This window comes from Silene latifolia, chromosome 6 (genome assembly GCF_048544455.1).
Source record: "Silene latifolia isolate original U9 population chromosome 6, ASM4854445v1, whole genome shotgun sequence".
NCBI classification, from domain to species: domain Eukaryota; kingdom Viridiplantae; phylum Streptophyta; class Magnoliopsida; order Caryophyllales; family Caryophyllaceae; genus Silene; species Silene latifolia.
In genome coordinates, this window is record NC_133531.1 from 29,884,193 (window position 1) to 29,911,597 (window position 27,405).

A 27,405-nucleotide genomic window follows, 5' to 3' on the forward strand; every position below is an offset into this window, starting at 1 on the left:
AAGGGTATGTCAATTCCTTTGTTTCAAACAATTTCTTCAAACCCATGGCATTGAAAAAGGCTTTTGTTTGTTCAAGAACACCCAATTTCTCCAAAGCATCTTTACATATGAATTTGGTGGATTGAATTGATTTCATAGCAAACTTGGCAAATGTCTTTCTATGGGTATCGGAAATAAAAGTTACCTCCTGGATAATGCAAGAGTTGATCGATTCTAGGAGTAGAAGGTGATGCTCCCATAGAAGTTTGTTGTTGTTGTTGTTGCACTTCTAAGTTTGGTGTTGCTACCACCATTGCCAAAGCTTTCTTTGTTTGGAGAGCTTTTTGCCTTTGAGAGAGAGCCTTTGCCTTTGGTGCCTTTGTTGCACCCTTTGTCCTTGCCATTTGATGAACTAACCAAGAAAAGAATCAAAAATCTTCAATTTGTAGAATGCCCAAATCGATTTGAAGGTGAAAGGCTTTGCCTTTATGAAATCAAAAATCGACTCAAAGGTTGAAGAATTTGTTCTTGGTTTTGATTTTTATTGAAGATGGAGTGATTGATTTGTTGTTTGAAGGATGGTTTGATTTGATTTTGGTGGATTTTGTTGAGGGTTTTTGTTTTTTGTGATGGAGAGGATGAGGGTTTTGATGTTTAGGGTAGTGTTTATGAATGAATGAATGAAGGAATGAAGGTAGGAGGGTATTTGAAGAAGTCGAAATTTTCGAAAACGCCGGGGCAATCCGTGCGGATTAGGCACAATCCGTGCGGATTCTGCAGCTTCAATATCTTCAGAAGCTCGCCTAAAGACGGGCGGATTCTTGGGAATCCGCTCGGATTCTTCTGTGATGGGACGGGCGGATTTGCTTCAGGACGGACGGATTTCAGTCCAGAGAAATTTCTTTGTTTTCTTTAGCTGCAAAGACGGGCGTCTTGTTCACAAGACGGACGGATTCTATGAGACGGGCGTCTTTCCAGAAATCCGCTCGGATTCTTTAACAGTCAAGAAATTTTCAATTTCAGCTCAGCTCAGGACGAGCGTCTTCTCAGCAGGACGCTCGGATTGTTGAAGACGGGCGGATTTGGTACAATCCGCTCGGATTCTGGTCCTTTGTACCCGGATTCATTCGATTCGTGCACAATGCATTTCCCTTTACCATTCTTCCATTCTTCTTCATTTCTTGTGTTCTTCATTGTGGGGGCATTACTAAGGCATGGATAGCCTAGGCAATTCCCATCCCCACACTAAGGTAAAGCACTACACATCAATTGAAATCGTTAGTCCCTCCCTCACTTCTCTCTTACATGACAATTATTTTGATCAAAGTAAATAAAAATCCAAAAATGACAAAAAAATGCAATACAAGAATTGAAATGTAAGTTAGGGAGTTAGAAATATTTACAAGTGGTGGTTTAGGGAGGACTCCACCAAACTCTCATTCTTGATGAGATGTCAAGGGGGCATGTTCAAGGTGTTGTTGATGTTGCTCAACACCTTGAATAAGTAATCAAAAGCTTGTTCATTGTTATGGTAGAGGTCCTCAATAGACCGTGCCCCTTGTTGTTGATCATGATCGATGGCATGCCCAATGTAGGGATTAAAGATCCCTTCAAATTCGTCGTCCCAAAGACCACAAACTTCATTGAGTTGATCATTGAAAATCTCTTGCTTAGATGGAGACAACTCTCCCAATTTCTTCTCTTGGCCAATGAGGCCATCCTCTTCTTCCTTGGTTGATTTTGATGAGCTTTGCAAGCTCTCCTTGTCACAATTCACTTGCTCTTTAAATGGAGCATCTTCAACTTTCTTCCTCCATTGGAGTTCCGATTTCTTCCTTTCATCTTTCCGGCTATAATGATCAATCATGAAACATGGCTCATGCAAACGAGGAGCTCTCATGGTTTTGTCAAGATTAAAAGTTATGCTTTCATCTCCCACTTCTAGAGTGAGCTCTCCATGTTTCACATCAATCACCGCACCCGCGGTGTGTAGGAAAGGTCTTCCTAAGATGATTGGAATGTTGGAATCTTCCTCCATATCAACAATGACAAAGTCCACCGGGATGAAAAACTTCCCAATTCGCACGGGGACATCTTCCCATATCCCTAATGGTGTCTTCGTCGATCTATCGGCCATTTGGAGTGTGATATTGGTGCATTTAAGCTCTCCCATTCCCAACCTTTTACTCACCGAGTACGGCATGACACTCACACTAGCCCCTAGATCACATAAGGCTTTGTTGATCGTCGTGTCGCCAATGGTACACGGTATTGAGAAGCTTCCCGGATCCTTTAACTTTGGAGGTGAACTCCCTTGAAGTATTGCACTACTCACCTTAGTGAAGGCGATAGTCTCAAGTTTCCGGATCGACTTCTTCTTTGTGAGGATATCTTTCATGTACTTTGCATAGGCCGGTACGTGATTGATTAATTCCGTGAAAGGAATTGAGACTTCTAAGTTCTTCACAATTTCCATGAACTTTCCAAGTTGATCATCAAATTTGGGCTTGGCTTGACGACTTGGAAAAGGAAGTCTAATCACAATGGGCTCCTTCTCTTTGGCTTTGTCTTCGTTTTTCTTTGAACTTTCTTCTTTTGATGATTCCCCTTCTTTGGGGCTTTGCACAATTTCTTCCTTTTCACTAGCTTTCACAACTTCATTCTCAACTTGCTCCTTCGGTGCTTCATATCTTGTACCACTTCTCAAGTAAATGGCACTAACCGTTTCATGTCTAGGGGGGTTACTTTGAGGTGGTAATTGACCCTTTTGTCTTTGTGAGCTTGAAGATGCTAGTTGAGTCAATTGTGTTTCTAACATCTTGGTGTGAGCTAGAATGTTGTTGATGGTGGTGTCCTTTGCTTGGCTATCTTTTTGCATTTGAGTGAAAAATTCTTGTTGATTCTTTTGCATTTGGAGGACCGCTTTTTGGACATCAAAACCTTGGTCATTTTGGTGATTGTATGGATTTTGATTTTGGTAACCTTGGTTTTGATTGTAAAAGGGTCTTTGATTTTGGTTCCTCATGGGTGATGGAGTGTATGTTGTTTGAGGGTTTTGAACATTTTGGCTTTTGTATGAGAGATTTGGATGGAACTTGGTGTTTTCATTGTAAAAATTTGAATAAGGGGTACCACTTTTGTAAGCTTGGAAAGCATTAACTTGTTCGGTTGTTCCCCTACACTCACTTGGGTCATGACCCAAAGTTCCACAATTCTCACATATCCCACTTGGGATTGATGAGGATGCCGTCATGGCATTGACATGATGCTTTGATGATTTCGAGTTTTCCTCAAGTCTAGCCATAGCTTGTTCAAACTTCAAGTTGATTGTGTCAATGTGAGCACTAAGTTGAGCACCCAATTGAGTAACGGAGTCCACTTCATGCTTTACTCCTCTAGTAGCCTTGCGAGGTCTACTATATTGTGAATTATGGACCGCCATTTCCTCAATCTTGTTCCATGTTTGATTGTCATCAACTTCGGTGAACATTCCATTTGATCCCATATTGAGAATGTTCCTAGAATCTTCATATAAACCATTCCAAAATTGTTGCACTAAAAACCATTCGCTAAGTCCATGGTGAGGACATGAGCGACAAACACATTTGAACCGCTCCCAAGCTTCATACAAAGATTCTTCATCCCTTTGCTTAAAACCCGTAATTTGAGCTCTTAGCATGTTAGTCTTTTCCGGTGGGTAGAATTTTTTGTAGAAAGCTAGAGCTAACTTCTTCCAAGAATCTATTCCAAGGGTGGCCTTATCAAGGCCCTTCAACCATTGCTTTGCGGTGCCGATTAACGAAAAAGGAAATAAGACCCATCTTATTTGGTCTTGAGTCACGCCCGTTTGAGAGATAGCATCACAATAATCGCAAAAGGTTTCCATATGAGAATGAGGGTCCTCACTAGGCATTCCCCCGAATTGGCTCCTCTCAACTAGTTGGATGAAGGCGGACTTGGCAATAAAATTACCGGTGAGATGTTGCGGTGTAGGAGTACCATTTGGTAGATTCTCCTCGGTGGGTATAGAGTGTGACGAGAATTTAGGCATTGTAGGTGGATTTTGTGGGATATTGTGTAATGGGTTTTCTTCTCCTTCTATTGCGAAAGGATTGACAAACTCACTAGTGGGTTGAACAACTTCACCAACACCTCTCAAATTCCTCCTAACAAGTCTCCTATTATTCGTCAAGGTTCTTTCGATTTCACGGTCAAAAGGTAACAAATCACCTTGTGACCTTCTAGACATGCAAAATATCAAACAACTCGAAAACAATTAGAACAAGCCTTGAGGAGTTTTACTTCCCCAAGGTGAAAAAGACACAACTAATAACAATAAAAGAAATCTTAAATCAATTAAACACCGTCCCCAACAACGCGCCATTTTTGATCGAGGCCATTTCGTGTTCACAATTAAGTATATGTGGTCGTTGGTCAATGGTCGATACAAAACACAATTTATACTTCACAAACAACTCTACAATTAGTAAAGAGGCAAGTAAAGGTCGGATCCCAAGGGACGGGTATTGAAATGAGAATTCTATTGTAACTAGTAGTGTCTAGGGGTGTCACAAATTGGGTTGATGTAGAAGGTTACTAAACTAGAATAACAATGAAAATAAACAAGCAAGATGAATAAAATAAGGGGTGTAAACAATTGATTAAAAGCACTAGGGTGTCATGGGTTCATAGGGGAATCATGGGATATGATCATACAAACATGTTCTCAAATTATAAGCAAGCAATTATTGTTGTGATGGATTGAGTTGGGTTATATCTTACAATCCTAGGAAAGTTTGGGTCCCGGAGCCGAATCGATTAGATTGTACAACACCTACAAGTCGACTTAATCTTTCCTACTCAACACATGCATGGTCTAACAAGACTCGAGTTGGGTTATGTCTTACAAGTCAAGTTGAAAGGATAGAAGATGATAGTAAATGCAAGGATTCATAGGCTTAGCATTTCATCAAATATAACATGTGCATGAGTTGAGATCAAAACAAGCAAGCAAATAAAACATGAAAGCATATTAATTTAAGCATGAATCATTCCCCATGTCAGGGTTCCCTAATCACCCATTAAACCCTAGCTAAGAGACTACTCACTCATTATCATGTTGATCATGCTAGAAAGGTTGTCAATCATACTAACATAATGAAACATGATGAATAAATGAAAGTAATTAACAATAATTAAAAAGGGATTAAGAGATTATACCTACTAATGATTCCAATAATAAAGCAAGAATAATAGAAGTACTTGAATCCTAGATTGAGAGGTTGTCAATCTCCCAATAATAACCCAAATAATCTTCAATTACCCAAAATAAAGGAAGAACAAGAGAGAGATTAAAGAACTAAAACTTGGATTAAAACTTGATTAATACTTGATTACAATATTGAAGAGAGATTTGATTGATATTAACTATACTAATTATTGATAAGAAGAACATGCTCCTCTAATTAGCCTAATGGGGTATTTATAGTGAAAATTAGGGAGGATGCATTAGGGTTAACTAAGGGCTAAACTAGTAATTACACTTTTTAAGTTGAGCAAGGAGGAGCCGGTATTTTCTGAGAGAAGGGCTTCTCTTTTCGTAGCTTGAAGAATGAAATCCGTCTTTGTCATCTTGAAAATCCGTGCGGATTAGAGTCGGGACGGCCGGATTTGGGCTGGGCAATCCGAGCGGATTCAGGAGAGGGACGCTCGGATTGTTGAGGGGGAATCCGAGCGGATTCCAAGGAGGGACGCTCTGTAACACCCGCGAATTTCCCATTTTGAGATATAAAATTTATTTAACCGTTTAATTAATTTATTTTATATTTTAAAATTATTTAATTTAATTAATTCATTTTGTAGCACGAATTTTATAAAAAGAATATTCTAAAACTTAATTTATATAAAAATACGTATTTTAGTCAAACAATAATAATAGTGACAATAATAATATTAGTTTCCGTCTTAAGTTAATATAGACTCAAAACATTATTCCGACTAGCTTAGACCGTCACATATCCTTCTAGCAAAGATCTCGCATTTCTCTTATAAAACTATTTCAATTCGGACCAACCCGATTCCGACAACACACTCTCTTACACTCTACTTTTAATAATTCTTTTATTATTATATATTATTATTACTATTATTATTATGATTATAATATAGTATTATTATTATTATTTATAAGCCCCGTCCCCACCCCCATTATTTCTTCTCCTCCTTCCTCTGCGCATTTCCACCTGCAATAACAAAAAACAAAACAGCAGCAGCCAAGCAATAGACCGTACGCCATTTTAGTCGAGCTCCAACCTCAGATCCCGCCTCCATTCTCAACCAAATTCGATAAATTTTACACCAATAGCTTCCTCATCTCGTCCTCCTTCTCTGTATGTAAGAAAGAGCCAGACTTTCGTCATGTTTCTTTTCGGCCGTCTTACAAAGGATTCGGATTTTGGGTTAATTTCTTCTGTTTTTGGGTTTCGTGTCATCCTTGGGCGACCCCTGTGGCGTTTTGGAGAGCAAAAAAGGTAACGGTGATAGGTTACTCGACAAAATGTCGAATTTTCGTCTTATGGGTCGTTTTACATGCTTTTATTCAGTAAAGTTTGGTTTTTGTGTCCTTTCTCCTTCATATGTAAAGTTCCGTCTCGAATTATTGTTGGTAAAGACTGTTTTGGGATGGTTCGTCCTCTGTTTTAGGGACCGTCGCAATAATGATAGCGGGACTAGTGTTGCGGGTTCGGGACAGTCAAGATAGGAGTTGTGAACCACGGTCATGGTCACTGTTGGATCAAGTTTTTATGGTTTTGCAGGTTACCCGACATGACCGTGCTCGGCATGTTTAGAGGGTTATTTTGTGGACCGTTTTTGGTGGGTCGTGGGTGGTTTTGGGTAGTATGCGTAAACAATTTGGAATATGGTCAGGCCCGTCAAAAATTCTGGTTCCACAGGAGTGTTTGAGTCGGGTTGAGCGACCCCAGGAATGGACTAGCTTGCTTGGTGGGTACCCGAGTGCGGGGGACTGCCTATGGTCTGTTCTGGGCAGGAATTGGTGGTGGTGTGACACGGTGGTGATGGCGGTCATGGCATGATTTCGAGTGTCATTGTGGTACATGTCGAGTGTTGAGGTTGTGGGTAGATTACTCTTTCATTTCCGTCTCTAGTATGCTCATAAATCCGTATTGGTGTAGTTTAGATATTACCTGAAGTTCTTTTGTTTAGTTGGTGAGGCAATTGAGCTTAGTCGTGAGGTATCTGTATGATGGTTGTAGGTGAGAGTAAGCATGTTTCAGTGCTTATAATCCATAAAAGTAATTGATGCAGTCAATTTGGTTTGTCATGAATTAGCGAAAAGCTTATTGTGGTATTAGTGCTCTTAATTTAGGAGCAAAGAGCCACGGACAACATTTTGTCTTATAGGGTTATGGTTGACTTTATCTTATGGCTCCTTTGAGTCATGGTTATGGATGGTTTTGGCGCAAGTTGGTCATTTCAATGATTTAAATCCCGTCTCGTGCCTTATATGACTTAATTCATTAAATATCGTTCATTTATATATTTTTCTCACATTAATCATAAATGTTGAATTTATTATTTATTCAAGTCGAAATTTGATGAAACGTCTCATTTACCTATAATATGAATTTTTAGTCCGTTCATTCTCATTTATTTATCTTATCTCAAATATGAGCAAATTATTCTACTTGTTTAATTAAATTGAGTCGTTTATAATTGAATGCTTGTTTTGCTTATTACAAATGGTTCATTTCCGTTTGTTTACATTTTTATTCAAGTGACAAATATTGAAGAAATGGGTTACTTATTCATATTCATGATTATGATTTGGCATGAAATGTCTTATTTAGATTATCATCGGCTCATTTCATTAGTAGTCTCTTTCCAAGTTGATTCGCATCGCTTGGTTGTGTCGTGTAGTAGTCTCTTTCCAAGTTGATTCGCATCGCTTGGTTGAGTCGTATTCGTTTGATAGTGCCTTTATACTATACCGTATTGCTTGACTTATCTTTACGCCTCTTTCGGACTGTTCTGCCGACCGTGGGTTTAGCTCATATCTTCCGCCTCTTTCGGACTGTTTTGCCGATTGTGGGTTCTCGACTTCCGTTCTGTCGATCGAGTCTTGGATGCGGACTGTTCTGCCGCATGTCGAATCGGGGACCGTTCTGCCCCGAGAGTCTGGCCAGATTTAGACTAGGACTGAGTCTTGGGAGTACCATTGTCGTCCTACCAGGGGAATTATATATTTATATATGAGTAGTAAAGGTCTTGCTTGGTTATAGATATTGGTATTTGTCTTTCAAGGTAAGAGTTATGCCTTGTGTTGTTTATCTTGGTCCTATCGGATACTAGGGGTGAGCTATAAGCCCTCTAGTTGCAATATGATCGTCGGGATTGATGTTCCCATCCGTTCTTATGGTGAGATGCAAGCCATAAGTATGAATGTGACATTAGTAGCCACGTCCCGTGCAATGTTTGTTAAGTGGTTTTCCAAATAATGGCTACAGTTTCTATTCTTGTAATTTGCATTGGTTGATCCCTTACTTAACTACTTCACATGATTCGGATTTTAATCTCATATCTATATTGTATTTCTTTGAAATGCGTGCTTTTGTATAAATGACCATATTCCTGTCTTTCATATTATTTTATTGTTTCACATGATCGGATGAATCTTTATTAAGCTAATGTTAGCCTATCTTGTTCCATCTCAATTATTTGCCATGTTTACATATAAACTTGATATTCTTATCTTTTGTATGTATCTTATATGACTTACCTGTTTTAGTTCCTTGTTATGTTCGTTTTGACATTTTGTGGCTGGGAGAACCTTGAGTTACTCCCCACTGACTGTGGCGTTCATGTTTACATGAATGACAGGTATTAGTGATGCATTCATGGGGTGAAGACATGTGTGAGCTAGCGAGCACTTCGGCCTAGTAGTTAGTTTATTAGGATTGTTGAGACCTACCTTTTATTGTATTGTCATTCGAGGGATATATTTTCCCTCACCTCGACTATCACGTTTGTATAAGTTAAACTTTCTTTCCGCATTCTTTATTTATGTTTTGGATTTTAATGAACCCGCGCTTTAAATTTTAAAAGTTTCAAAAATTTCCTAATTTCCGCTTGAATTTATAAGTTATGTTTTCCGCTTTATCGCGGGGTGTCACACGCTCGGATTGTGCTGGCTGGACGGACGGATTGTCTGCAATCCGTTCGGATTGTTGGTCAGCGTCAATTCTTCTTCTTTTTCTTCCCTTTTCTTCATAAATTCCTTGGGGATTTCCTTGGGGACGCAAGGATCCTTTCTCAACATTGCTCTTCTACTATGATATGTACAAAGGCCTTCTAGTCTTGTCTCTTCTTGATGCTTGGTCATTGAATACAATCAATTTAGCCTCGTTTTGCCATGAAAATGCAAGATTCTTACTCCTTTCCTACCAAGGGATCAAAATCTCAAAGAATATGCAAAACAAAGAACTAAAGATAAGAAATGACCCAAATAGGCACTAAAAAGCATGGAAACAATGGTAATTCGGGGGCTAAATATGCGCCAATTATGGTCACATCAGATGCCCTGCAACAGACAAATGGACTGTTACCTGCCAATGTCAACAACAATTCAGGGGGAACAGTCAGTAACACTGATACTACCTGTTCTTCCTCTCAAGCGAATGACTCTACCACTTTGTTGCATCCACTTCCCGAATAGCCACAAGGAAGACACATCACCACAAAGCAGCATCCAGACCCCATTGAAGTCCCAAGCTCTAATCAGCAACAACCTCAGGGACTGTTACCTTCAAAGGAAAGCACCATTCCAGGGGGAACACATGGTATCTCCACTGCCACTGTTTCTTCTCAGTATGCAACAGACCCAACGACTGTTGCTTCCACCTCCAGAATTGAATCAACTCAAAACAGTGCTGATGAAGACCACTCTAAGCAAAAGGAAACAGTCACTGAGACTGATACTTCTTAGGGGGAACAAGAAACCATTGTTCCAAAGAAGTGGAAATATCAAAGCTCTCATCCACTCTCAAATCTCACAAGCGATCTCAACTCTGAAATTCGAACAAGATCATCTCTCAACAATCTTGCTCATCTTGACGAATATTGTGCCCGCAATGCCTTCCTTTCTCAAATCGAACCTGCCAATGTAAGAGTCGCTCTGACTGATGCTGACTGGATGCTTGCAATGCAAGAAGAACTCAATCAATTCAAGAGAAACGAGGTATGGCAAAAAGTCCCTAGACCATCCAATCGTACCGTCATTGGTACTAGATGGGTCTTTTGCAATAAGCTTGATGACTCGGGAGAAATCGTAAGGAACAAGGCTAGACTAGTGATGCAAAGTTATAGCCAACAAGAGGGTATTGATTACGATGAAACTTATGCACCGGTAGCTAAACTTGAGGCCATACGATTACTTATAGCTTTTGCGGCTCACAAAGGCATTAAACTTTTCCAAATGGATGTTAAAACCGCTTTCTTAAATGGATATTTGAAAGAGGATGTCTTTGTAGAGCAACCACCGGGATTTAAGGACAATGATTTGCCTAACCATATTTTCAAATTAGACAAATCTCTTTATGGTTTAAAATAAGCACCTAGGTGTTGGTATGATAGATTGTCTAAATTTCTTATTGAAAATGGTTTTAGAAGAGGCTCCGTTGACAAAACATTGTTTTTAAAGTCACAGTCAGCTGAACTGTTGGTTGTCCAAGTATATGTTGACGACATTATATTTGGTGCAACAAATGAATTCCTTTATGTGTACTTTTTGGAACTAATGACATCGGAGTTTGAAATGAGCATGATGGGTGAGCTAGGATTTTTCCTTGGGCTCCAAATCAAACAATCAAAGGATGGAATCATGATCCATCAACAAAGTACATTAAGGAAATGCTTAAAAAATTTGGGATGACAAATGGTAGGGTCTCATGATACACCTATGGTAGCTGGGTCCAAAATGGACAAAGATGAACTCGGTAAGAATGTTAGTGAAAAGGTGTATAGAGATATGATAGGCTCACTTGTTTACTTGACCGCAAGTCGTCCCGACATTCTCTTTAGTGTTTGTTTATGTGCTAGGTTGCAAGCAAATCCGAAAGAATCTCACTTCAAAGCCATTAAAAGAATTCTTCGGTATTTGATTGGAACACAAGATCCCTACTTGTGGTACCCCTTACATTGTCCATTTGACCTTATAGGTTTTTCCGATGCGGATTATGCGGGTTGCACGGTAGATCGAAAGAGTACATCCGGTATTGCAACATTCTTGGGTCCGTGTCTCATTTCATGGGGCTCAAAGAAACAAAATACGGTGGCTGTTTCAACGGCCGAAAGTGAGTATGTTAGTTTCGCACATTGTTGTTCTCAATTTCTTTGGGTAAGACAACAACTTCTTGACTTTGGAATTATTTACGACTCCGTTCCCATCATGTGTGATAATACGAGTGCAATAAATATTTCCAAAAATCCGATTCAACATTCTAAGACTAAGCATATTGAGATTCGTCACCATTTTATTCGTGATCACGTAGAAAAAGGGCATATTAAACTTATTTTTTGCAAAATCAAAGATCAAATTGTCGACATATTTACTAAACCACTTGCAAGAGAACAATTTGAAAAACTTAGGTTACAAATTGGTTTAATTAATTGCATGTAATCTTTGTGTGAATTCAACTAATCCCTCATATGATTGACTAGAACGGGTTTGCTATCTTTTATTCTAGTCTATTCATTCCATGTTATGTCCATAATCGATAAACCGTGTTTGTGCTTAATAATCACTCAACCGCATGTCTAGTCTTGTGTTTAATGGTACATACCCTATTGAATGAGGACACATCCCCTCTCAAAATCAATACGAATACCAACCCTTTCAACCACCTTTAAATGGATGTCTCTTATACTCTTCAAATTGCTCAAAATCCTTCATTTTCAATACCCAAAGACCTCACCCCTTCACATTCAATTCACTTATGTTGCAAAGGTTTATGTGAAACAAAGAACCAAACAACTACATGTTCTACATATGCATCAAGAGATGATTGGGAAGTTGGTTAGAAAAACGGAGATAGATGAAATTGAAAATTGAAGTTGGTTGGAAAATTGGAGAATGAAAAAAAAAACAAAAAAAAAAACGGGAAGGCAATATGCGAAATGTCAAAATGATTATTGGAAACGAGATAGATGAAATTGAAAACTGCGACGGTCTTGAGAAAAGAAGTAAAGCAAAAATTTTGGAAGAAATTGAAAGGAAGTCACAGTGTATGCCACTGTTTCTATGCTCAAAGGTCAAGATCAATTTTTGTCAAGAATTTTCATGAAATGAGAGCAACATATAAGAAGTTGATGTTCCCCCATCACATGTTGTGTACTAAGAAAAATATGAGAAGTTGATGTTCCTTCATCATATGTTGAGAACTTATATCGGTGCATACCTTGGTGGTTTCAATATACAAAGTCCAATGCAACAGTAGAGATGACTGTGACTCAGACCTTCATTGTCAAACCTTAACCATTTTGCTATCTTCTTCATTATCCTCAAAAACGATGACTAAACTTCCGCACCCTGAATTTGCCCATAATCAAACTTGTCTTTTGCCTTACACCTCTTATCCCTCTCTCATTATCATTCGGTGGTGTACTCATTAAACTATGGTTTAGGCTTGTTGAACTTTGTGTTTGAACTCATGTTTAAACCTTTGCTTTGTGTTGACCTTGTTATTATGATGCAACCATGGTTGTCTTTCATGTGACGTCTCATGCATGATTATTCTGTGTTCGGGGGTAGCCTCTTACCTCTTGATGATGTCAAGAGGGGGAAAAGAGAAAATTCATGTTCTTTCTACTTGCTTATTGATTAAACTCTTGCTATGTGGTGGACTATATATGTTAGTAATCTTGTTCTAGGCTTTGTGTGTTTTTTAAGTCTACATTGCTCTTATTTCTATCCCCAAGATTTATCTTGGATTGACCACTTAAGGGGGAACTCAATAGGAATATTAATTTTATGGGGCTTGTCATCATCAAAGGAGGAATTTGTTAGGACATATTTGTTTATGATGACATGCCCAATTTAACGTGTTTTAAGTGTACCATTTCAGGAATAATGCGCCCTACTCAAGCAAGAATTAATCAATGTCAAAGTCAAGAATGGTTGATAATTTGCTACCCAAGATTGAGAGTCAATTGTGTCATCTAATGTACAAGTTAAGGAGTAGAGTATTTAAACGCAACAACAGTCAAGACTACTGTTACTCTTGCAAGTAACAATAGCCTGGACTGTTACCTTGGTCCGTAACACTTGAAACTCGGTTTCACTTTTCGAAAATCTTTTTTATCATTTTAAATGGCTTGGATTTAATTAACAACTTTCAGATTTCTTCTCTAAAGATTTGGGTTTCTAGAAAAAGGAAAAGATTTAGCTAATTATCAATTCAAATTGTTTCCTCTTTGTGCCAATTTGACTCCTTGGTCTTTTGTAAAAGAAGGAATGCCTTTTTGCCATTTTTGTGAAAGTTTGTCATCTTGTGACTTATTTTTCACTCTTTGTTTTCTGAAAAATCAAAGGCTTATTTTGGATAATTACAATCCTTAATTTCTTCTTTTACCTCTCAATAAAAGTATCTTCTTTTGTGCAAGTTTGGAGAAGTGTTGGTCTTCAACACATGTGAAGACCTTTGACTCACAAACCCTAGCTTACCTCCTTGTTTACCCTCTCTATAAAAGGAACCCTTCTCCTCACTTTGAAAGCAAGACTTTTCAGAGAAATCAAAAGTATTTTTGCAAAATCAGTTTTTAAGAACTCGAAATTTTCTTTGCAAAAAATCTTCTAAGTCTTCAATTGTGTCAGTCGAAGTCACTGTTACTTCACAATGCTTTACCCTCTCATCTAGAAATCGTTTGTACCAATAAGTTGTCCTTCTCAATTCTTTTTAAGAATCAGTCTAAGGAAACTTGGTTTGAAAACATTCTAGTTAGAGTGTAGAGTTTGCAAAATTGTTTTCAAGTTTTCAAATCCTTTTGATATTTTGCAAAGCTTTCAAAATCTTCAAGTGTTACAATCACAGTGACTGTTGCTTTAAGTATTAAATTCTCTCACTTATGAACCGTTTGATCTTGTAAGTTGTCCATATCAATTCTTGTTAAAGAATCAGTCCGTGGAAACTTGATCCTTGTAAACGTTCTAAGTTAGAGTGTTGAGTTCTAGGACGGAGTAGTCCTTTAACTCTTGTGGCAACCGGAGTAGGTTGTGATTTGTTGAGTTCTAGGACAGAGTAGTCCTCTAACTCGTGTGGCAACTGGAGTAGGTTGTTGGTAGTTCATAGACGGAGTAGTCTTAGAAGTTGTGTCGCAACCGGAGTAGGTTGTTGGTCCTTTTGTTGTTAGTGTTTCAAAGTAGTCGGGGTAGATTACATCACTTATCAATAAAAGAAGATTGGACGTAGGCCTTTAGAGTGTCGGCCGAACCAATTCAAAATCGTTGTGTTGTTTATCTCTTCGCTTTTTATTCCGCTGCAACTTATTTACTTGTTTTGTTAAGTTTTGTTATTTGCTTTACTCTTGAGTAATAGTTCTATATACTGTCACATTCGTTCTCTAGCTTGTACTTCATATGCTAAGACGAATAGCAACAGTCAGAACCATTGTTATCTTCAGGCTTCAGCAAGTATTCATATTTCAATACTCATTTTCTTCGAGCTTCCGTGATACACACTTAATCATTTCATTTAATTGATGTATCCAATTGCTCTTAACATTGTTCATCAACTTATCTTTAAACAATAGAGATTTAAGTTGAAATCTTAAGTTAAACTCATTCATCATTTTAAATATAACATTTGCAAAGCCATCAGTAACAGTCTGTCTTACTGTTGCTCTAGTCAGTTCAACAATACGCCTTTTAACTTTCATTTAAAAGGGGTGTTTGTTAGATACTTGAGATATCATTTCATTTGACTAACTTAAATCAAATAAATTTGGTTAAAATTTTTAAAATAGTACTTAATTCACCCCCTCCCCCTCTTAGGTACTTGAATCCATAAACTCAACACCGACAAACACCCGATGATGATAGGACGACATGTATTTGCTAGTTGTCATTGTCGTTATTTGGAGCTCGTTTTACGGCGTAGAATGGGCGTAGTCGATGAAGTATTTACTAATTTAAATGATATTTAAATTAATATTTTTTAAAGTAAATTCATTTTATTGTTTTAATTTGAATTTATTTTCTTAAGTTTATTTTATTGAAAATAAAATAGACATTTGATTTGAAAAATCATTCTTAAGTTAATTGATTTGAAAAATCAATTTAAATCGTTTTAAAACCGTATTTGAAGAACTCGATTTTTTACAACAGTTTTATACGCGATTTTGAGCTTGTTTTCAACTTGATTTGGGCACGATTTTCGAAGCAAACTCGAACCAACTCCTGACCCAAATCTCCACCCCACCTAGCCCACATCTAAGACCCATGTCCCATGCATAACCACGTCCAAATCCATGCACAAAAACAAATCCAAACACGAGATAAACAGCCCACACAACCAATCCATACCGTTTCCCGTGTTCAGCATTACCAAGCCCCAAACCCGCTCCAAACACCACTTAAACCCGTGCCCATTAACCCTAATCCATACCCTAGTATCCTACCCATATTACCCTAGCTTAAACACCAAGAAACACCCCTCATAAACCCTACACCAGCTCACGAAAGCTGCTGGACAACAGCAGCGAAACAGAGCAGCCCGACTGCTTGTTGCTCTCTTAAACCCTACTTTAACTCACTATAAATACCTCCTATCCACCACACTATCATTCCTGTAACTTATCCACACATCTTACTACAAATAACAACCATCAATCATCCAAAAAACCCTAAACTAAAGCCGTGACAGCCGCTTGAAAACAGAGACACAAATCTGGTTTTCGAGTTTATGTCGTGGTCTTTGGCCTTGATTCTCGTGCAAAAATCCTACTAAAACTTATGGTTTCTTTCCATATTCACAAAATGCAGTCTTTCTAGTTTCCAAAACATCATTCGGATTGAAAAATCGTTGAGAAACGAAGTCGTGGTGAGTGATTGAAAATCGCTGCTCAAGTCTGACTTTTGAACGTGTTATTTCGTGTTTTCAAAATTCAATTTCAATTGTCTTCGTCGACGACGGCCCCTCGAGATAAAATCTACGATCGATTACGACCCAAGACGGTGTCAACGATACATGTAGGTTGAGGGTGCATCAAATCTTCCTTCTTTCCCTTTTTATTTCGTTTTATTTATTTATTTTTCTATCGCTTATTTTATATATTATACATCGTCTAACATCGTTAAATGAAACATTAGTATAGTATGAGTATGAGTTAAAGTGCCATTCCGAATACCCGCGTTGACTTGAGCTGGGAAAGAAATCCGCCAGATTGGTCGGTCGTATCCCCTACTCATTTACATATCCTCGTATTTGGAATCGGACAGAATGAAATCGATCTAATTGACGTAGTATGTTATTTGTACCTTTGTTTTAACTTTAATATTTTCATTCATCGTAATAGTAGGCCACGTTTTACACATTTCTTTCGATTAATTTCTCGCCTCAAATTAGTTCGTTAATTCATTAAGCATCGTAGGATTAAAATAACATTACTGTAAATGAAATTTGCAACCTTCTGATTTTTTTAATTGAATTCACCTTCTCTTTCACTAAATTTCTCGCTAGCATGGAAGTGCGTGCTTAACACCTTTCCATTTGAACTCGTTGACAAATTAGAATTGTATTTAACCTAGTTCGTATTTATTTAATTCAATTTGTAATTAATTAACCTTTAATTTGTTTTATTTGTTTCTAATATTGTAAAAATTGTTTTATTTATTTTTTATGATTCAAAATCTGTAAATTTAATTTAGTGAATTTTTTCTGTAATTTATTTTACTGATTTCGAAATAAAAACGTAATTAACTTTGTTTTTCTACAAAAACTGTGCACTGCACGGGTCTGTTCTGACTTCTGATCCATGCACTGCATGGGTTGCCAGTTTTGATTTCTTTTTTTTCTTTTGTTTCTTTAGTTGTTTACTAATCCTATTTTAATAAATATGGATTGGTGAATAATTTTAATAAGTTGGGTTCAATTTAATTAATAAGTTGTACCTAATTTATTTCAAGCCTTTGTATTTATTTATTTTAATTTAATTAGTATAATTCTAATCTAATTTGTTTATTAACTAATAATTCGGCTAACATCACTAATAAATCTAACTTAGCTTTAACTTTTTCATGCAGATAGTTTTTATTTCAATTTGAGTCAAAGTAATTACGATAGTTGTTGTAATTAGATTGTGTTGTAATTTATTTCTCGTTGTGTCGGCATGAAATGCCTGGGTTGTAATAGGATAGATCCCAATGGCTCCCCCATTCCTCCTAAGCCGTGTTTGCGCATCTTTTATTTCAAATCAACCAACATGCTAAAACAACTTTGACAAAGTTAGTATTCATGCATTAAACGATATAGAAATTGTTGTCACATGTTAGGGTTTTAAAACGATGTTTGCATATCATACCGTAGTAGCAACGACCTTGTTTGAAATCCGATACTTGACTTAGTAGAGGCCGTTATTGACGGGCGGGGTTAGGTGTCCTTATGGGCTTCCTAACACGTATCCTCACCCCTTACTCAAGATCTATGGTTTGTGGATCCGTCTAAATATCATTGGATTACGAGAGTCATTCAAATCGAGGGATATAGGGTACAAGTCTTTATCTTTAATCACTCGTAGTCGATTGGTTTTATGCTTTTCGATGAAAGGTGTAAAGTTGACTTGAACGGTTCCAAGTTCCCATAAAACTTGGTGGCGGCTCTAATTTGTCTTAATTTGATTTGAAAGAACCTCGAGTCGATAATGCCCTTGTGGATCCCATGGACGCAGATCCCGCGGGCGTTGTCCACACAAATATATATAAGTCTACAAGATATTAACAAATTGAGAAAGAGTGTGCACAGCGTATACAAGGTCCGGTCGTGTAATGGTCAGGTACACTAACCGCCCAATCGGCCTTCTATACTTCATCACATCATGCAAAATATCACCATTAGCTAGTGCAAGTCGGTGGTGTTGTTGGATTGGAATGTGGACTGGTTTGGCACTCTTCATCCCTGTTTCCTCTATGATCTACAAAGCATACTTTCTTTGGTTTAAAAATAGTCCTTTGGACCCATGAGCTACTTCTATTTCCAAGAAGTACTTAAGTTTGCCCAAGTCTTTGATTCCGAATTTTTTGTCAAGGAATTGTTTAAAATTTGCAGAAGCAGTAGCATCATTACCCACCAAGATCATGTCGTCTACATGCACTAGGACTCCAAGGAAACATCCATTTCTATTGTAAGTAAACAATGAATAGTCCGCAAGAGATTGCACAAATCCGTACCTTTTTAAAGCTTCTGTCAGTTTTGCAAACCAGTTTCGGGAAGCTTGTTTGAGTCCATACAATGATTTGAGCAACTTGCAAACCTTATTTTCACCCTTCTCGAAACTTGGTGGTACTTTCATATATACGTCTTCGTGCAAGTCCCCATGCAAGAACGCATTGTTGACGTCCAATTGCTCAATATTCCACCCTTTGATCACGGCCAGAGCCAACACGCACCGTAGGCTTGTCATCTTGGCAACGGGGGCGTACGTCTCGTGATAATCTATTCCTTCAATTTGTGTGAAACCTTGAGCTACGAGCCAAGTTTTGTATCGCTCAAAGGTTCCATCAGCTTTGTACTTAATTTTGTATATCCACTTACACCCAATGGGTCGTTTTTCTTCCGGCAAAGAAACTATTTTCCACGTCCCATTCCGTTCCAATGCTGCTATCTCCTTGTTCATAGCATCCTGCCACTTTGCACTACTTGCGGCTTCACGGAAATTTCGAGGCTCTCTAGTCTCGTCAATGGCAGTTATGAAAGCTCTGTGGGAAGAAGAAAAACAATTGGTAATAACGTAATTTACTATGTGATAGCGAGAAACTGACTGTGCAGACTTTGACTGAACCTGATGAACATCATTGACGGGTTTAATTATGCGTGTGGACTTGCATACGTAGTCTTTCTTTTATGCCGGTTCAAACTTTTCCCTCGCACCTCGTCCCATCCTTTCTTCTTCCTCTACCTGTGACGTTTCTGTCACCTGTTCAGACACTGTTTCAGGGCCCCCTGTTTCGACAGTATGGTCTGTATTGCTCGCCACAGGAACATCAGTGCTGGTGTCTCCAGCATTCGTGACCTGCTGTTCTTCAGTTCGCATATCATTAGTCTCGGCAGACTCGTGATTACTAGTCTCAGATTGTTCAATATATTCAATGTATTCAGTGATGGCAGGCTGCTGCAATTTATTGTTTTCTATTGGTTTTGAAAACGGAAATTCATTCTCAAAGAAACGTACATCTCGGGAAACAAACATGCGTTTCTCGCGTAGGTCATAATCTTTCCAACCCTTCTTGCTATGAGGATACCCTAGAAACACGCACCTCTTTCATCCGCTCCCCAAACTTGTCCCGTGGTTTATCCTTGCTATGAGAATAACAAAGACATCCTAGAATGCGCAAATTCGTAAGGTCGGGTAACTTATTGCACAAAATTTCATATGGGGTTTTTCCCTTGAGTAAAGGTGTCGGGGTCCTATTGATTAAATAGGCAGCGGTTAAGGCACATTCCCCCAAAAAATGGATGGGTAAATCCGCTTGAAAACGCAAAGCTCGAGCTTTCTCGAGTATGTGGCGGTGTTTCATTTCGACCCTTCCGTTTTGTTGGGGCGTGTCCACATTGCTTGTTTGAAAAATAATGCCATTATCTTCATAAAAATATTTCATAGGCCCAGATAACAATTCCGTTCCATTATCACTTTGGGTTATTTTAACTTGTTTTTCAAACTGTGTCTTAACCATTTGACAAAAAACTCGCATTCATTCCCCTGCTTCACTCTTTTCTTTCATAAGATATACCCACACAGCCCTACTATGGTCATCAACAATGGTAAGAAAGTAGTGAGCGCGTGATAAACTGGCTACCCGATATGACCCCCAAATGTCACAATGAATTAATCCAAATAAAACTTCACACCTTTTATTATTAAGTTGAAATGGGGATCGAGTCTGTTTAGCTCGACAACACGGGTCACAAGCATCACTAGAATTCCAATTTAAATTATAACCAATTAAAGAAGAAAATTGAGACAAAATACTACTTGATGGATGGCCCAAACGCTTATGCCAAAGCTTGTCCTCTTTGGTTACAATGGTCTTTCTAACCAATTCAGTCCTCTCCACCTTGTAGTAGTAAACCCCGTCATGATGTTCACCGCGTCCAATCTCCATCCTCGTAGTCTGGTCCTGCACCGTACAATAGTCGGGAGAAAACGTTATTAGGCAATTATTTTCTTGTATTAATTGTTTTACAGATATCAAATCACATGTAAGGGAAGGGACAAATAAGACGTCTTTGAGTATAAAGTTCGAACTCAATCTGACTTCCCCATGCTCGGTTGCCTCAATCTGTCTACCATCAGGGAGCCCAACACGTGACGGTGATTCTGTCCAAATGTTACTAAGGCACTCGCGTTTCCCCGTCATGTGATGCGAGGCTCCACTGTCAATGAGCCATTTTTTAACACAATTAACTTTCATACATGTGTGATTGTTGCTGCCTTCGGGACTAGCGCTTAAGAGTATTCGAAGCTTCTCAATTTCATCGTTTGTAAATGGAAAATTGCCCTTCGAACCATCTGCCTCTTTTGTCCCTGAGGTATTCCCCACTGCATTAGCCTGGAAAGTGGATTGTTGACCGCGTCCTCTACCTCTTCCACGGTGATTTCCACTTCTGCCACGGCCCCTACCACACGCCTTCACCACCTCATAACCATGCTTTTCGTAGCAATCGGCTTCAACATGGTAGTATTTTCCACAATATCCACATTGTGGTGGCGGGTTGTCATCTTCTTCCTCGGTTTGCCTGTGAATACTTTTGCCTCCGTTTCCACTCATGGCTCTGGTTGCCATGGCTACTTCGGTTCGCTCCTCTTTGTTTCTCGTCACATTAGCATGATGTTCCTCCTTTAGTGCCAAAGCATAGGCTCTGTTCAGAGTGGTGATGGGGTCCTCCATCAGGAGATTCGTACGGAGACCACCGTACAAGGTTTTGTCCAATCCCATCAAGAATTGGTGCACTTTTTCTTCCTCGCGCTCCTTAAGTATCATGGCGCCTGCTCCGCAAGTACACTTTGGGATCTTGCTATAATTCGCAAGTTCGTCCCAAATAGTTTTCAGCCTGGTATAATACTCCACTATCGATTCACGCCCCTGTTTGCATTCACTGAGATCCTCTTTTAACTGATGCACTCGGGGTGCGTTCCCTGCGGAGTAGCGATCCTTTAATTCTGCCCATACTTCTGCTGCCGTGACTTCAAAGTCTATGCTCGGGTGGAGTTTTTCATCTATAACATTCTGAAGCCATGCTTTCAGCATCGCTTTACACTGCCGCCAAGCCATTTCCTCGATGTTGTCTTCTCCGTCGACAGTCCGTGGCTTTTTGACCTTTCCTTCAATGAACCCTAATTTGTTTTTCGCATCAAGACCATTTTTAACGGCGTCAGCCCACAATTCATAGTTGTTGTCATTAAAAACGGTTTGTGTTACAGCGAGATTGGGATTGTCGGATGGATGAAGGTAAAGAGGCGAGGTTATTGAAATAACATTTTTGTCGGACGATTTTCCGTCGTCTCCTGGCATTGTGTGAGATTAGAAAGAAAGAAAAAAAAAGTTAGGATCGTTCACTGCTCACGATACCATATTAAAACTAAGAAAATAAGAATGGTAGAAGAATATTAATTCTCATTATTAATTAACGTCAGAAGAGGGTACAAATATATATAAGTCTACAAGATATTAACAAGCTAAATTCTAGGTAACATATCCTATATACATGGTAACAAATGGATATGATCTTTGACTATGCAGAATACAATCAAAACACCAACAATATTACGTGATATTAGCTGGGATATACTTGCTTGTTTATTATACTCTTCGTCACCCCGTCGTTCATCATAAACTGATATGCCTATATGAGTCAACTGAATACTCTTCCGCATAAATTATGACACTGTATAATGAAGCAAGACATTAAAATGTTGGTTTGGAGATGCAGGTGAGTGGATTAGGGGGCTGGGGATGGGTGGTGGACATGGTGGTCGATAAAAGGGTGAGTTGTATTGGTTTTTGGAGAGGGGGAAATGAGGAAAAATAACAAGGATAAAATCCTAGAACTTATCATTATCAAAATTGGCTAAATATTGCCCTTGAAATAGAGTTGATCGAATGGTCCAAGCCTATTGGTCCTACCTAGCCCAACCCGTTTTTTGAAGGGCTTTGGCCTTTTATTTTGGTCTAAAAAATTCCATGGACCAATCCAGAAAGGCCCAAAATATTTTTGGGTCAAGTGTTTGACCCAGATTTTGGCCCGGCCCAACCCATATTTATTGATAAATAAATATTTTTTCTAATGGAACCTATTAAAATAGCGTTAAAATTAGAGATCTTAAAATTATAAACAACTCTTTACATATTGAAGTATATTTTTTTAGTTTTATAAAACAATTTGTACATGACATATATCATATCCACAAATGTATGCTTAAGCATTTCTAAAGTGGCTATGTTTATCTTCAGCTTATTTTGGAGAGTAATTCTTATACATTTCATCCTATTTTGTACAATTTTTTAAACAACGTATGTCGTATGATTTTAAATAGTAGTGGAAGGTATTATGCTAAATATTTCCTAGGCAAGCCGTAAATTTTAGAGTCCAAAAAGCCCATTTAAGCCCAAATTCGCATATAAGAGCCGGGTTTGGGCTTGCTAATTAAGCCCACATGTTTGGCCCGGCCTGCACAAACGGGCCCTTTTTTGTTATAAAGGCCTGGCCCAAGCCTGCACTGGCCCAGCCCATGTTCACGACTACCTTGTAAGCGAAGTCCAAACCATAGATTTTTTTTTCTTAGAGAGTAGTTTTCTTTTCAATTTACAAAATGGTACTAGGTTCAACTTTCAAGACGTACTTTTAACATATTTTTTTTTTGTTTCTGATACATCACCTATATGTATTTTCGCAGATGTAAAATAGACACGAAACATGGGTCGTCAAAAAGTTTACACCTTTCATTTCCCGAACTATTTGTCATGTGCAAGTACTTCACATACAATGTGCACCATACAATGTGCATCACCCCATACAATGTGCATCACCCCATTGAACCTACAACCAGGAATCTGATGCACAAACCACCGTAGGTTGTTTTTTTATCATCAAATTAAACTTCCAGTCTGATACATTACTGAGTATTCAACTCATAATAGAAACTATAGTAAGCCATGCTTTCCAAAAGCATACAAGGGGACAAATACAGCATCATTCGGGTATCATGAAGGTGCTTTTAAAACTCACACCAGTAAGCATAATGCTCGTCTTTACGATGATTGCTAACCAGACCACCGCACTGCAGACAAATGAAACTACTGCCATCAGCGAAAGCATCCAGCACTATTTGCTTCCTTCCACTCTCTACCAATATTGATTTTCCACGAGCGTCTGAGTCAATTTGAGTTGGTATAAGTGATTGCTGAGGTAGCGGCGACAATTGACTTGCTGCAGGCTGAGCTTCTGCAATCACACATTCAGCAAATAAAGAAGCAAGCTGATCAGCTGCAGCACTAGCCTGCAATTTCGATCTGTATAGTTCTCGAGCACGTTGCAAAATATAATACACTGCCTCTTCTCCTCCCTTTGTTTTCATAGCCATAACTACCTGTATATCACGACGGCGGGATACTTCAGAACAATATATAGCAAACACAAATTAAATGTTATCTAAATGGAACGTTTAATTCAACAAAGGGTTAAGGGATTGGAATGAGTGAAGTTAATAGGAAGGGAAAAGGAAAAGAATACCCTTAGATTATACCACTTGCTTGGTATGAGATGAACGGGAATGGAAGAGTCATCCCCAAAATTCCCCCCACCCCAAGACCACCATTCACCACCCAAAACCGAAAACCCCTCCACCACCACCACCAAACAGCGATCCCACCCCTGCAACCCCCAACCCCTAAAATGTCACCTCCACCTTAAAACAACCCCCAAAACAATCCTGCAACCTCCAACCCCTAAAATCCCCTCCCTGGTGTTTTCGGGGATGGAGGAGGGGATTTTTTTATAGTAGATTACCATAATCTATTGTCTGGTAGGTCGTCAATTGTGGGCACGACATTTTGGTCGATGCTCATTGCAAAATACATTTCCTTTCCAACACTGAGGTGATTAATGATATTCAAATTAAACAATGAAGTGAATAATGAGCTTCAAACAGAGGGGTTGAATTTTAAAATATAAATTTCGAACCTAGGGGTAAAGTGGTACACACAAGAACAAATTCTACAAATGACAACAATATGACAATAATATCTATCAGGGGGAGATAATCCTACATCGTAGCCTACACTAAAGTTCAAAAATCATAGCCGATAAATTGCATATTTAATTGCAGTTCGCATGAGGAGGTTGAAATACACCACAATGTAAGGCTACCCCTACTAGAAGAGCTCAGCCCTTGATACGCCTCCTGGGAAGCTGAGTTTGAGGACCAGCATTTGTGGCTAAGGAATACGTAAGTCCAGGCAGTTTAGCCACTTTTTAAGAATTTCATATAATTTGTTGTCTATGTTGACAAACCAAAAGCCATAGCATATCTTGAGGCAAGATCTGGCGAGGACATCTTATCTGCAGGAGAGTCTGATAAAAATGATTTAGTCAGCACTCTTGCAACATAGTAAAAATCGGTACTAGGTTTTGAAAACCTCTCCAACCTCTGATCACAGATGATAAACCATGCTCGCTACCTCATTCTCCAAATTATTCGGACTATAGATGAAGGTGTGCCAGGACACCAATCTTAAGTGGGTCAACCTAGAATTATACACCATACTATGTTGTAGACCTCTTGTAATTATATATGCAGATTTTCTTCCAAAATCAATGTTTGTTATTTTGGTGTCAACTAAGGCCTTAACGTTCGGGATGACAAGAACTAATGTACAGCTACAAAGCTATCTTATTCATACCCTTACATCAAAACCAATACTACAGCAGGTCTTGTATGTGACGAGAGGAAACAATGCAATCAGCAACATTACCTAGGGAATGTAACGCAGTACATGCCAGCTCATCAAAATTTCTAGAGGATATTGGCACTGGTGACTTCCTAGCTCCCCTTTGGCCCTCCCAAAATTTCTTCTTTCACAAAGGATCATTTTCCATATAGATATTCTGGGTAACTTTAACCTAGATATTCATAACATTCTTAATGTGTTTAGCCACATGTTTCGAGCCCTCAAAACGCAATAGAGAAAAGCAAGTCATAATTTCTTGTTGGAGAATCTAAAATCCACTCAGTGTCTTCCAACACTTCTAAGTTCCACACAGCGTCATAAACATCCAAGTAAAACTGAAGAAATTTCCGCAATAGGTAGTTATATACCAAAGTTTGAAGGGAGAACAAGAGAGCGAAGAAGGAAACAAATAAGAGAATTAAAGGAATATACATTTTTGCTCCTCTTGGTAGTCTCAAGATTTAGAAGGAAACTACTTCAAAAAAATAAGCTTTAGAGGAAAAAATATGAGAAAATTAATATGGTATCAAATCACTTCTACTTAATAAAGTTTACAGCTCTAAAAGCAAGTTTAGTTGGAGGGAAGATCAAAACACCCTTCTTCTTCTCCCTTTCTTTCTCCTTTACTCCCCTTTTCGACAATCTCCCTTTTCGACAGTCTAGAGTCGCACCTTGATAATATTAACTGGTGAGCAGCTATGTTACACAAGCTAGGTCCAAAGTATTTGACACGGATGCACTTCCAAATGTTGAATGCATGTCTACCTGTCGGTGTCAGCTATGCCTAAAATCCCTCATGTCCAAATAACAGACAGCTGTCCGAGTGTCATACACAAATACACCACATCCTATGAAAAATCACCGTAACATAGCTGATAAATTACGGAGTAACATTCTAGATACAAACGTTAATCTACTCTTGAAGTCCCATTCGAAAACTTCAACCGAGACAATGAACATCAATTACGTGATCTTGAAATCTTCCTGAGCATTTAAACAATAATTTGTCCTAAACTCGACTCTAAATAAAGTTGCTTGGTAATATGACACTTAATTCGTGTGGTACCAGAATTTTAATATCCTTTCTCTTAATCACTCTTCATATGATCATCAACAGCGAAACTAAGAGGGGACTAGCTGAGGGCCAGAGGTACTCGTCCCTAGCAACGAAATTTTATTTAAGACTTCCAATTCTTTTCTAGTTTACCTCATTGCACCAATAGTTCAACCCCTAACCACAAATCCTAAGTCCGCCACTAACGATCATAACAACATTCAAGAGCTAATAGCGAAACTAAGAGCCCTAGCAACGAAAATTCTAATATTTTCATTTAAATTTCGATTATTTCTAACTTACCTTATTGCACCAATACTTCGAATCTCGCACTAATAATCATATCAACACACAACTGTTTATACACAATTCAACATCAATTATTCAATAGTACCACACACAAAGGGAATAAAATCATTTCTTCAACAAAATCGATAAATTCACAAAATTTAACCACTTCAAACACGCAAAGTAAAACGAATTGTAAAAAACAGCAGTAAAAATTCAATTTAATAGATAAATGATGGAAAATTGATAAAAAGCGTAAAATTACCGCTTGAAGAGCTTGAGAAGGGAGGCCTTGATCGACAAGTTGGCGTGCCAAACCTAGGAAGTTTCCAGCGACGTCGTTTTGAGGAGTTTCGGTGGCGGCGTTAGTAGGCTGTTCCGCCGTCTCTACCACCTCTGTCATTTCCATGTCCATTGTCGTTTCATTCATATATGTAGTTCGTTTTTGTGATTGTAATTTATTATTGATTTTCGACGTTTATATATGTTGTTTTAATCTCCGGATGTTTCTAGTTGTCTCCTGAGATTTTTGGCTGCTTGAAGGGCCAAATGTTTAGAGTGGGGTTCAAATTTAAAATTGGTACAAAAGAAAAAAAAAAAAAAAAAGTTGGTCAAACTTGTTTAGTGACTGAAGTATGTGTAGTACTTTAGAGTTTAGTGTCATTGTGTGAAACTAGTCTCTCACTCCGCATGTTTTCATAGAGGTGGAAGGGCGCTGTGTCGGGCTGTGCTAGCGTGTTTCGTGTCGGCTTAGAGTGACACGGTCCAATCACATATTTATAAGGAAGGTTGGTTTTGTGTTGTGCCATGTTGCACTGGTAAAATGGAAATGGCGACTCAGGCACGATTC

The 27,405-nt window shown here is 38.5% G+C and overlaps 2 protein-coding genes and 1 non-coding gene across 3 annotated transcripts; 1 reads left to right on the forward strand and 2 right to left on the reverse strand.

The window, feature by feature from the left end:
• Positions 1 to 3,551: 3,551 nt before the first annotated feature.
• Positions 3,552 to 3,658, forward strand: LOC141589281 (small nucleolar RNA R71). The gene has a single exon (XR_012520227.1). It is a non-coding gene; the product is annotated as a small nucleolar RNA R71 (small nucleolar RNA).
• A 14,522-nt stretch (positions 3,659 to 18,180) lies between these two features.
• On the reverse strand, positions 18,181 to 21,778 carry LOC141587932 (uncharacterized). Its single transcript, XM_074409396.1, has 4 exons — positions 20,522 to 21,778; positions 20,239 to 20,383; positions 19,165 to 19,394; positions 18,181 to 19,047 (listed from the first exon to the last, which is right to left on the reverse strand). The coding sequence occupies exons 1-4, from the start codon at positions 21,776 to 21,778 to the stop codon at positions 18,181 to 18,183; spliced, it is 2,499 nt and encodes an 832-aa protein (XP_074265497.1).
• A 1,403-nt stretch (positions 21,779 to 23,181) lies between these two features.
• On the reverse strand, positions 23,182 to 27,146 carry LOC141586638 (uncharacterized). Its single transcript, XM_074407934.1, has 2 exons — positions 26,821 to 27,146; positions 23,182 to 23,853 (listed from the first exon to the last, which is right to left on the reverse strand). The coding sequence occupies exons 1-2, from the start codon at positions 26,983 to 26,985 to the stop codon at positions 23,482 to 23,484; spliced, it is 537 nt and encodes a 178-aa protein (XP_074264035.1). The 5' UTR covers positions 26,986 to 27,146; the 3' UTR covers positions 23,182 to 23,481.
• Between the last annotated feature and the right edge of the window lie 259 nt (positions 27,147 to 27,405).

Bases quoted from the DNA above. Each gene is read 5' to 3' on its own strand.
- LOC141587932 (XM_074409396.1), bottom strand. From the start codon at position 21,778: ATGCCAGGAGACGACGGAAAATCGTCCGACAAAAATGTTATTTCAATA. The intron at 19,395-20,238 runs GTAGTATTTTGT...CAAAACCAATAG, and splicing joins GCGTTTGGGCCATCCATCAA to AAAACAATAAATTGCAGCAG. The intron at 19,048-19,164 runs GTAGAGGAAGAA...GATGTTCATCAG, and splicing joins AGGTGACAGAAACGTCACAG to GTTCAGTCAAAGTCTGCACA.
- LOC141586638 (XM_074407934.1), bottom strand. From the start codon at position 26,985: ATGAATGAAACGACAATGGACATGGAAATGACAGAGGTGGTAGAGACG. The intron at 23,854-26,820 runs GTAATTTTACGC...CGTGATATACAG, and splicing joins CTTCTCAAGCTCTTCAAGCG to GTAGTTATGGCTATGAAAAC.